The sequence below is a fragment of the Pempheris klunzingeri genome, chromosome 23 (genome assembly GCF_042242105.1).
Source record: "Pempheris klunzingeri isolate RE-2024b chromosome 23, fPemKlu1.hap1, whole genome shotgun sequence".
Taxonomy (NCBI): Eukaryota; Metazoa; Chordata; class Actinopteri; order Acropomatiformes; family Pempheridae; genus Pempheris; species Pempheris klunzingeri.
The window spans coordinates 16518823-16530878 of record NC_092034.1 but is presented as its reverse complement, the minus strand read 5'-3'; the positions used below and the strand labels follow the sequence as shown (position 1 = coordinate 16530878).

General features: G+C 44.6%; 2 protein-coding genes across 3 annotated transcripts in view; one reads left to right on the top strand and one right to left on the bottom strand.

The window, feature by feature from the left end:
- Positions 1-214: 214 nt before the first annotated feature.
- adam19a (ADAM metallopeptidase domain 19a) overlaps positions 215-12056 on the bottom strand; it is a 115856-nt gene continuing 104014 nt past the window's right edge. The window contains exons 17-23 of one of the 2 annotated variants that reach the window (XM_070855112.1): positions 11178-11255; positions 8744-8852; positions 7878-8019; positions 5501-5600; positions 4735-4986; positions 3329-3537; positions 215-1082 (exon numbers count right to left, since the gene is read on the bottom strand). In XM_070855112.1, coding sequence (XP_070711213.1) covers positions 1031-1082; positions 3329-3537; positions 4735-4986; positions 5501-5600; positions 7878-8019; positions 8744-8852; positions 11178-11255 — 942 coding nt within the window. In that variant the 3' untranslated portion in view covers positions 215-1030. The remainder of the gene's footprint in view (positions 1083-3328; positions 3538-4734; positions 4987-5500; positions 5601-7877; positions 8020-8743; positions 8853-11177; positions 11256-12056) is intronic. The other variant, XM_070855113.1, reaches the window with a different exon arrangement.
- The window catches only part of LOC139223152 (membrane-spanning 4-domains subfamily A member 4A-like), a 174707-nt gene continuing 172032 nt past the window's right edge, over positions 9382-12056 (top strand). The window contains exon 1 of the mRNA XM_070855123.1: positions 9382-9386. The gene's annotated coding sequence lies outside the window, so the exon portion shown is untranslated. The remainder of the gene's footprint in view (positions 9387-12056) is intronic.

Genomic DNA, 12056 nt, shown 5'->3' with positions numbered 1-12056 from the left:
CGCTGTAGAAATGTCAGAATGTTGTCAGCCATTTTGAAAACCAATTTTTTTTTTCCCACACATGCTCTGACCTGCAGCAGCTCACCCGTATGCGCTCCGGTCGTCCCTTTGCAACAACTGTGATTATATCGCAAATCACACTTCCCTTAAATATTCTTCGAGCAGTAACGAAAAAAAAAAAAAGAATGAAAGAAACTCGATGATTTGTAGGTTTGTAAAAATATTTAATCAACAATTCAAAAGTCATAACACACAGCAAAAGACATTCAAATCAACATGAGCGAACGGAGTGTGTCCTGCAAGCCCCAAGCATCGATCAAATCCTCCGCCATGTAAACAGTGCTGAGAAGAAGCTGCTGCGTGATTGGCTCTCCTTCCCCCTGACAGGCCTCTGCATCTACAGAGTTGTATTTGAGACTTTCCTCATACAATACCATAGATTAGAAAACCTAAAAAGATGGAGGAGTTTGACTTATGGTAAACTTAACGCCACATTAGAAGATTTCCAGGTGTTTGGGACACACCCCAGGTATGAAGAGACCTCTTTGGCACATAACACAAATCATAAAATGTGACATAAAAAAAAGAAACTGTAAACAAAACAACAGCCATTACAAAATGCATTCGTTTGCACAGACAGCATTAACAGGTTAAAAAACAAACGACAGTCCTAAAAAATACTGATTTGGCAAATGTGACCTCCTCCTAGCGATAACACTCGTCTCAGTCTGCAAGGCCTCCGTGCAAAACCGCGTCGTCGTGGTTAATGTTAACGTTAACGCACCGGGAAGAGGAGCAGGGGGGGGGGGGCGGGGGTCGAATTGAGGGGGAGAGGGTGGGGTAAGGTTTCATTATGAAGTCTGAACTGGTACGAGGTCTGTTTGTTCTTCCTGTCTCCAGTTTTAACTTTGCATTTGCCCTCCTCTGGTGTGTGTGCGACAGCTTGGTGGTTCACCAGCCAAAGTCTCTTTAGTGCAAATGAGCTGTCAAACTGCAGCCTCCTCGGAGGGTGGACGGGGGGAGGAGAAGGTCATTTTCGTGGAGGAGGCAAGGCTGTGTTTGGTTTGGCACCTGGGACCGGTCTGGAAGAGGGGGGAAAAAAAGAGTTGAGGTTATTGAAGTGATACAGCATGTTGACTTTCTGGTATTTTAGAGGAAGAATATTCTACATTTTTATGTCAATAAATCACATGACAGCCCCAAAATCAGCAACAAACACGGACCACCTTAGGGGTGATGGGAACATCGTTCATTTAGTAGGTCAACATGAGAGTATCAGGCCGACTGACATTCTAAAAGATTTGTTTAAAGTCTGTTCCTTCTGTCCATAGTTACACTGAACAGATCCCCCCCAGACAAGCCTCTCATGTAACTGATAGGGGGCCACAGTCCCACAGTCCCACAGTCCCACAGTGCATTACATGTTAGGTGGAAGATACGAATATGAAGCTTCCAACCTCCAATCAGCTCAGGTCCAACTTTCAAATGCACGTCTGTTAAGAACAAAGACTGTGGATTTTGTGCCCCCCCGTCGCTTCAAAGACAGCACGAGCAGGAGGAATGATTTTAGGTATTGACCCCTCGCAAGCCCCCTCCCTGGAGCGGTCCCGTGTTAGCATCCATAACTAGGTGTGGGAGGCCTGTCAGGCTGTCGGGCCACGCTTCATTTTAGCGCTGACAGCTTTCAGAACAAGGGAAAAACTGGCAGCGTGGTGTGGACATGAAGCCTGCAGGTCCAACAGACAGTTTATCTTTCACTTTTCTTAATTTAATTAACTAATAATCGACAACATTATTCAACCACCTTTACTTGCTAACGTTAGCCAGCTGAGCAGCCAGTTCTTAGCACATTCTATCTATTATCAAACCAAAACACCTGAATATTAATCATAAGCTCATTATGTATGGAGAGCTCAGTCTGTGAGAGCTTAGTCTTCAGGAAATCTTCAGAAATCTCTGAGTTCAAGCATTCGGTTTGAGCAGAAGCAGAGCAAAGTGCCGGCTGGGGGTGTCTGAGTGCGAGGGTGGGGCTTTTAGGGGAAGCATAATAATAATAACTCTTAGCACAAAACAAGCAATCAGTGCTCCACAAGGCAGACAGGGAGAATAAAAATGCTGTTTTCCCTACGTTCCTTACATTTAGGGACTGCATCACTTAAAAATGACTCACATTTTCTATGTTCACCATACTAATGACTAATAAATATGACTTCCGAGGGCTAAGATCATTTTCTGATTCTCTCCTCAATTCTAAGTTACAGTTAAGTTGGACCATTGTGACAAATACATGTTTTGCTGTGCTGAATCTAACAGGAGGTGAGTATTTGTGTGACTTGCTGTATGTCTGTCGAAGGCTGCTGGAAACGATCTGACCTCACTGCAGCGTTTTGGCACCGCCGGCTGTAACGCTAACGATACAGCAGTGCAGCCTCACTTTGAGGCCTGCTTTGTTGACTCAAACTCTAATCATGTCATTCTGACGTGGGAAATTTGCCTGCAACAGTAAAAGTGCTTGAATTTTGTGTTATTACTGTGACTGTTGTTCTTTTGTCCTGATCCCACTGAAGGGAATCAGTTTTGGAGACCGATCTGAGAAGAACCTCCTCGGCAAGGCAAATGTGTTCTTTATCAAATGTATTTTCTTTATAAGAAATAAAGAGATAATCATTTACACATTAAAGATGCTCGTTTCTCTATTTCTCTCTCTAAAGGTGAGCATATCTGGAACAATAATATCATACTGCTAATCTGTTAGTCACACTCCTATTGTTAGTGCTAGAGTCACTGTTAGTATGTTGGTTGCTGTTTGTGTTGTCTCTCTCTCTCTCTCTCTCTGTCTCTCTCTCTGTTCCAGGTTTCTTCCCGTTAAAGGGGAGTTCTTCCTCCATTGTGTCCTAATATAATATCTGATGCTGCTCATGTGGGGATTCTTGGATCCTTAATGTTGAATTCCTGAATCGTTGGGTCTCTCTCTAATTAAAGAGTTTGGTCTAGACCTGCTCTTTATGGAAAGAGTCTGGAGATAACGCTGTTATGAATTGGCGCTCTAGAAATAAAGATTGATTGATTGATTGATTGATTGATTGTGTGTGTGCCATCATAACGCTGACTGCTTTAGAGAGCCACAGGGCATTAACCCCTTGTTAAACTGCATCACACAATAATGAAATGATGAGACCGTCCTTTGTGCTGTTGAATGGAAGAAATAAAATCCCAGAGCTGACACTACACTTCAGACACACACACACACACACACACACACACACACACACACACACACACACACACACACACACACACACACACACACACACACACACACACACACCTAAGAGCTCTGAGAGGGGGGATGGCTGAGACTTTGCCCATAGGCTTGGATCCCGCTGCCAGGGGCATCATAACCAGCAGGCCTGGGGAGGGTTTGGAATCCGGGATGCGGGCTGGACTTATACTGGGGGAAGCTCCTCTGGGTGGGCTGAGGGGGAGAGGCCTCTGGGGGGGGAAGGGATGTGGTCTTGGCTGCAGCTCAGACACCAACTGAAAGAGAAAAAAACAAACGTGTTGACTTAACATTTCAATTATTCAACAGTCAGATCGATTAGGACAGGAAGACGTACAGACAGAGCTCAGCAGCAGTAGCCGACAGTGACTCTATAATTGTTGAGCACTTATTTAAGTGTTGCAGAGGACGACGAGGACAAGATTGATGGAAAGGAGAAAAAGATTAAAAGGGAGAAAGACAAGGTTATCCTTCCTATAGAAACCAACACTAAACAGGTTTCCTCCACAGTCTGATCAGCGAGACGATAAGGAGAACTTCTGTTCCGCTCTCACAGGTGGTGCATTCACATTGTAACTGTAGCTGCAGCTCTGAGATCAGATCACAGAGAGAAAAAGAGCAAAGACATTCACCGCTGTAAGAAAGAGTGAAAAGCATCTTTACTCTTCACGGAACAGTTCTGGAGGATGAATCAATAAAACAAAAAAAGCAATCAGATAAGAAACACCAGTTCATGTTTATTCATCTAGTCGCTAATGAGGACAAGATCAGACACCTGCAGCATCTACTAACTTTACACTGGTATAGATATTTTGGTGTAAGCTGTTCTGCCATGACTTGTTACGTGCTCCCTTGCCTGCATTTTGAGTCAAACATTTTGGTCAGTTGAGAACAGATGTGTCCTTGTATCTATTCACACATTCCTCCTTGGGGTTTTTTTGTTTAGCAAGTTTCTCATGACAAAGCTCTGTTTTTGTGATTTTCCTTCTTAAAGCAAACAATCGAAAAGGCTGCCAGTTGAGAATGTTTCCCGCCGCTGATATTTTCAAATGACTTTAATGAACTGTGTGTCAGAACCACTGCTGCTGCAGCTCCAAAGTCTGCTGCAATGAGTTCTATGACAGAGCAGCAGTGTGTGTGGCTGCAGTGGCTTGTGACAATACCTGAGCCGACACCATGTGTTCTGGTTTAGAGAAGCAATTAGATAGTGGGGTTATGATTCATTTGTGATGAATAGGAATTCATTTAGCGGCCGTGTTGTGGCCTGACATGAGTTTTTTTAATCATCATTTATTAAACCACTGGATTACATTTTCAAATGGACGTGCCTTTATGGTAGCACCACCCAACACTACAAGCTGCAAAAACCTAGAAACAAGAATAAACCATCAGCTCCACAGGACTTAATGATCCTGACAGACACCAGAGATATGGGGGGAAAAAAAGGGCCGTACCAGTGGAGATCGTGTTGGATTGAGAGGCAGAGGTTTCTTGGGTGGGCTGAGTCTCTGTGGGGTCGAGGGAGATTTGGATGGCGTCACCGGGGGCTTGCCAACCGGCAGCAGCGGGTGAACCACCTTGAGGTCACGGACGCCACCCTGGGAAGACGGGGCAGGTCTCAGAGGTCGCACGATGTTGACAGGCTGGGTGCCGCTGGGTGCGGGACCTGGTCTGAGGGGTAAGACCTCTTTGCTGGTCTGAGGAAGCTGGGAGAGGAAGACAACACAAGCTGCTGAGCAAACATCCTGCTGTTTCAGAGTGAAGCATCGTGCTGACACTGCTCTGGTGAACGCAGCAGATGATAGTGTTTCGATTTTGATCAATTGGTTGGTCATTGTGGCTTCCTGGTATATTTTACCACTTCTTAAAGCACTAATATTATCCAAAAACATGAGAGTGATGTACATTTGGTGTGATAGAAATTAAACATCTCAATATTAAGCTGTCATTTTAGAAATGCATGTCGTTGAGCAGTGAGCATTAGTAATGGATCCTCTTAATGTAAATACCACTACGATGCATTCTGCCTGTAAAAGATGATTTATTATTATTAATATTATCAGTATTATTTCTTTTTCCATACATCACTTGTTCCTTCTTTTCTCAGAAATGTTCCATTATTCACTAAAACGCAGCAAACACACACACACACACACACACACACACACACACACACACACACACACACACACACACACACACACACACACACACACTCACCCCTTTGTGCCCGCTAGCTTTGTTGATTGGTCCCACCACTTTCAGGTGAAAGGCAGGATTCAGGTGGCCGCTCTTCCCCTTCTCCACCGCTGCCTCCGTCCTGAGCAGAGAAATGGGGACAGGCGAGACAAATATATAAAAATAAGCAGAGAATAAACCTGAAAGGCACAACGTGGTGGATGCAGCGACTATATTACTGACAACAGGAATATGAATGTCCTTCCCAATCATTGATTTAGGGCCCGAGGGGGGGGGGGGACACGGGAGAAGTTTCTCCTCCAGCGTGATGTGACAGGAAATGAGAAGGTGAAGAACTAAGCTGAAAACATGCTGCTGACATATGGCTATAGCAACATCCGCCTCCATCTGTGTCCCTGTGAGTGACATCTTTTTTCCACTGGGGGTGCAGAAGGACCACACGCTCGGTCAGCTACGTTCCCAATAGCTTCCCAAAATGTGAGAGCAGAGGATGTTATGGATGACGGTAAACTGGACATTTAGCATACCTTATTCAAGCCTCAGTGTACTGTGGGTGAAACGCAGTAGAGAGAGGCCAGGGCTGTGGCTGCACAATGCATCCTGGTACATGTAGGCACAGATAGCACGCACAACATTTCCCTTTAAGCTGAAACATATATCTATATTGATTATAGGTTCATTGGTGGCTCTGAATGGCCCATAGGGGTGACTGTGAGTGGGAAAGGCTGACTGGAGACCAGTCCGGGGTCTATCCCGTCTCTTGCCAAGTGTCGGTTGGATTGGCTCCATTGACCCCCCCCCTCAGGATAAGCAGTACAGACAACGAGTGGATGACATGTATGCAGTATGTTCCTTCCATCAGACATGTGCGGACACATGTGACACAGTACAACAACACAGTTCACTGCAGTCTGTCTCCAAAGACCAACTGAACATGAATATTCACTGCTGGGCTGTAGCACTGGGTCGAATCAGACCACAGAGGTGTACTTAAATAACATGTACATAATATAATGTATATAGTGCAGGCTCTTAGCTGATTAGAAGGCTGTCTAAGAAGACTGGATGGACGTGTGCTTACAGTGCCGACCGCTGTCCTGCTGCTGAACTGTAAATGAACCCAAACTATCGGCCACAGAGCAAAACCAGAAATAAAACCATAGTAGTGTCACATCGTTCCGTATTGTTAGCCCCTCGTTCAGCCTCTCTTTAGCTTCAGTTAGCGTAAAATCCTGCTGAGGCCCAACATTGCTGGTTTTTAGCCCTTTGCTGTCTGATGCCGGATCCTTTCCTGGCACATTCCTGCCCTGTAAATCACCATGGAAGCCAGTGTTATGACTCGGCCGTCTCTCTGGGTAAGGTATATGGCAGCGCTCATAAAGGAAGCTCTAGGGTTTATTGCGACGTGAATTTTGTTTGAGAAGGAAAGCTGTGTGCATCGATCTGTTTGGAGGGCTGCCAGACATCGCACTGTGCACTTCCTTCCTTTATCCTGTCATTGGACACTTCATTTCCTCCTCGCCTTCCTTTCAAGTCATTCTTTTCTCTCTCCGTGGCCTTTTCTTAATGTCAGATTTTCCCTACTTTCTTCTTTTCCTTCACCGTCCTTCCTTTTTCTAAAATATTTCTTCCTTCCATACACGTCTTCCTTCTTTCTTCATTCAGACAGTGTGATATGAGAAAGCTCCACTCCGTAGTAATACGAACAAACAAGTTCCAGAGTGAGACCTGGAATCACACCAACCATCTGCTTTTTTCTCTTCTTTCTAATTTCCGTTATTTCTTTTTACTTGACAAATAAGTCCAGTATTTTGAAACCTTGGCCCCAACTTTATATATTATAGGCCTGAAATTATTAGTTGATTAAAAATGTCAGAACCGGTCCAGTAGATCGCCACATGGGTTGAAATGGTGGCATTGTGATCCTTTAGGGAAACTGTGCCGGTGCTATGTCCACTAAAAGTGCTTGTTTCAGCCCCTGACAGGCTCAGAGGCTCACAGCCCACCAAAACTTTACACCAGCTCCACCTCCCACCAGCCCCGACTAAAATGATGTTACACACCCACACACGGAGTATGTTGCTGTTGCAGTGAGGACATTTACATCACATTTCCACCTAAAAGAACACTAATCTGCACTTCCCCAGACGGTGGGAGGATGTCAGGCCAACAACAGCACACTGTTAGCACTTTGCTGGTACCTTTGACATCTGATTATTAGAGCTAGAGTGAGTCATACAGCTAAATAATGGACCGCCACCCTGCTGATAGGCTGGAGGATTTTACATTTTAGTACATATAAGCGGTCTCTCTTTTCTGGGTGTAGTTCTGGGAAAGTGTGTGTAATGTGTTTGTAACAGAGGGATGCACAGACAGACGCACGGACGGGACACAGTACTTGTTGCTTTTGTTCTTCTCTCTCTGGGAAAGCCACTTGTGGTAGTAGGAAGTCTTGATCCTGTGGCAGTAGAACAACAGCAGCACCACGGGCAGGACCACCAGGAAACCAAAGAGCAGCCCCACCACCAGCCCCACCTGACCTGGAGACACACACACACACACACACACAGATGGAGTGATCCACCAGTCACAAGATTATGTCATCTAAAACACTTTTACTACAGCTCCATGGAAATCAAAGAACGATGTGAGGGAGGAGAATGTGAGTTCTGCTCAGCTACAGGATTATTCAACTGCATGTGTTATTGATGGGGGTCAGTTGGATGATGTGTCCATTTCAATATGTACCATATGCTACAGTAGATAGGAACCTTCCTGTCTTATCGTGGATCCCATTTCGACTAGATTTAGTCATTTAACCCCTTGTAGACTGTAGACCCCCCCCCCTGTAGAAGGACGTCTGGAGTGCCCAGCTCGACCTGTCCCACCACCACCCGACCGTGGATAAGTGGAAGATAATGGATGGAAGATAGTTAAAGTGTGGTCTAGATCTGCTCTATTATGAGATGACATTTGTTATGAATTGGTGCTATATAGATCAATAGTGCCCCCCCTCCCCCCCTCCCCAACAGAGGAGGCTTAAACATAATGTCAGTGAGAAGGCAACATTTTAGAAAATACTGTATTGGAGGGAGAATCTGTAATATGACACTGTTTTCTAATTCATCTCACTGGTGTGCAGATGGAGGGAAAGCTTGGCACAATAGCAAGACGCAGCCTTTGTGTGTGTGTGTGTGTGAGAGAGTGTGTGTGTGTGTGTGTGTGTGTGTGTGTGTGTGTGTGTGTGTGTGTGTGTGATCCTACTGTCATATTGGACAGGTCCACTGTCCACGCTGCCACCGAGTCCTGGCTTCTCACAGAAGGGTGGTGCCCAGCCGCGTTTACAGTGGCAGTTCCCATTACTGTTGCACACCTATGGACACACACACACACACACACACACACACACACACACACACACAGAGGTATTTGTTAATGTGACCCTCTTCACTTTGATTTTGAGCGCTTTCCTTTTACTCTTTTCCTTACTAACCTACACGTGTGCCCCCCCCCCTTTACGGCAATATTGAATTTTATATGACATTTGCATCAATGCGATGAAGTACTGTGATGTGCCACTGTCATGTCCCACACACTCCTCTTGCTGCAATGGAGCGTCTAACACCCCTTCCCAGCTGAGCTGAAGAAGGCGGAGCATGCTGCAGGCCACCCACAGCCATCAGACAGTAGAGCACTTCAGCTGAGGCGCAGTTGGCTCACCCACTCTCTATCTCCTTCAATCTAATCATTGGAGGGTTATTATGAGGGTCTAAAACCTTAATTATGCTGGTGAGGGCTTGGCTTTTTTAAAAAAGCAGACACAGGATTCAAACCCTGTGCTGACCCCAATCATTTTCATATAGTCCCTGAGCACAAAACCATTTCACAGGCCTTCGAGCGACCATCAGTAATCTACCACTTCACAGACTTAAGCTGAAATATGACCAGAACTGGAAAAAAAACACTCTTCACTTCACTACATCTGGCAGCACATTTCAAGATGACACTTTTATCCATGCAAGTACATCAGCTTCATCAAGGCTGAACTCCTTCAGGTGATCATATGTTTTCAGCCAGTACTTCCCCTGCTCGCTATTTGTCTTTATGTGTATTTATTTTACAAAAACCTCAGGATCCGTATGAATCAAATGATAATGTTGAATTAAAAAACACGTCCTGATATAGGAGGACTCTCAAAGTTGGGAGGAATAATCCTTAAATGACTTCTATTGTCCATCTGCTGTTCCATTGAGAGAAGTGAAAAAGGCACAAACAGCATGAAACAACAAAGAGAAAGAGAAGAAGGGGATTAAAGGAGGAGGGTTTTTTGTGTCTCATTCATAATAAAGATTCTAATCAAACAACAACTAACCGGCTGAACCCATTCCTTACATTATTCTTGAGTTCTTATTCCTTTTGAACAAAAGACAAAGAAACAGTTTCACCACTGGACAAACCCCCCCGTTGTTCTTTAGCTAGACACATTTAGATTCAGACCTTTGATATGTTTTAATAAATGCTTTTAATAAACCTGCTTTCTTTCTTCAACTAGCTGTTGATATGGTACCTACTTTTGGTTGGAGTTATAAAGTAGTAATCATAATTCCAACTGTATAGTTTAGTTAATATAATGATACTGAATCAGTTAGATAAATGAAGTCATACAAATCAGTATGATTATTAATTATCGGATTATTTAATTATCTAATTAGCCTGTAGGACAACGTGAAACTGAAAATCCAACTGTTTGCATTGGTGTCACAGACGCTGGAGAGAGAGGGAAGGTGGGGACAACAGGACAGGAGAGTGAGGGTTAAACTGATCCGTTCTAAAAGGTTTAGTTTCCTGTGACTTTTACAAACTTTACACTGGAGACAGAAGCAGCATCAGCGGCTTTGCTCTGAAACCCCCTCAGCTATCACACTTACATAATCATGGAAGTGAGCACAGGTGCAGCTGAGTTCATTTCACAGCTAGTTGGGCAAAAAGACGACACATCTTCTTGTGCACACTGAGCACTAAAGCAAGTAAATACAAACAATGCCAAAGGAGCTGAAAATGGAAAACCCCCCAAAAATTGTGCCACCGTTTAAAGTTCCTGTCCACACCTGCAGAAACCGACCTCTCTATTCCTTACAGAGCTTGGATGTGAACTTAAACAAGCACAAATAACAGGACAATCCTGTGTATCCCCTTGTCCGGCCTCGTTTTGCCATAATTACAAGACCACAGAAGCTGTGTCCATCCAAACTTTTATCCACCCACCTCTAAGGTTTCATTTGATGAGCTTGAACAGGTATTCACAGTGATTCCAGAGGTCCAGACCCCTGATAGATAACCCCCATCTACATCCCCATCTTTTCTAACAATAGTAAGTGTTGAATCCCCAAACACTCCATTCCAGAGCTCCGTTACTGACTCATAAACTACGTGTGTCCTTATCTGCCTCACGCTTGCTTGTACTGCTCCGATAAATAGTCCGTCGCTCCAGCTGCTGTTGTATTCCAGCCGTTTATTTCTCTGCCTTTAACGACAGGACACAGTGGCAGCGCTGCAGAGCAGTACCTCTGCCCTTATTGTCGCGCAGTGTAACAATAGGATTAGGGAAGCCATGCCCTGCAGCAAAGGGAGTTGAGTATGTAGCATGACTCTGTATGCTCTCCAGTGTGTGTGTGTGTGTGTGTGTGTGTGTGCCTACCCCATTGCCATGGCAGCGCACAATGCAAGTCTCCAGCTCAGTGAAAGAGGCATTTTGGCATCGCCGGTCTCTGCACACCTGTGGCAACACAAGGAGAATGGTCACATACAGTGAAAGATTACAGTGAACCCCCCCCACCACCAACCACGCACACACAAATGTGCAGACTTTGATCGGCCCTATGCCAAGGCCCTTGGGCTTTGGAACAAGGGCACTGAGGAGATTGGGAATGCAGCATAGCCTGGCTTTTACAGGTTATCTTGATGTTTATTGAGCTGCTTTTACTGAACACATACTGTATATATATACTTATATACTTATACTCATTTTAATAACCATTTACATGAATCCTGAACTGATGTTTTCTTTTAAAAGACGTCTGTAACTCATGCAACATCTATCAAACAAATGTTAGCACAGAGACATGGGGGACATGCGACACTGATACTGGTTATGAGCATTTCATTTGTGTAAGGAGGAGGTGTCAAAAACATTATAGAAGTGTGTTTCTGACTTCATCCTAACATCCAACAATACGTACACACAGACCAGCAAAACACAACAGGGGTGTGGGAAGGACGGAGAGGTGGGTGTGTGTCCTGTGCTGCATGAGAGACACTGCTATACTAACAAATATATGGTTAATACAGAAAACAATGGAAAAGAAATAAACATAGATGTGCTACAAGTCACAGTTGTGACACTAAGCTTCAATTCACGGCTGTGAAGCTTGAAGAGTTTTGTTTTTATTCTCATTTTTTGGGTCCCTCACCGGGCACACTGGGATCCCCAGTCTACCTGCAGAGGGGAGACACAGGTCGCTGATCTCTGCAGGAAAGAGAAGGAACATTTCCCAGTCGACTCCTGCTGTTCGTGCGC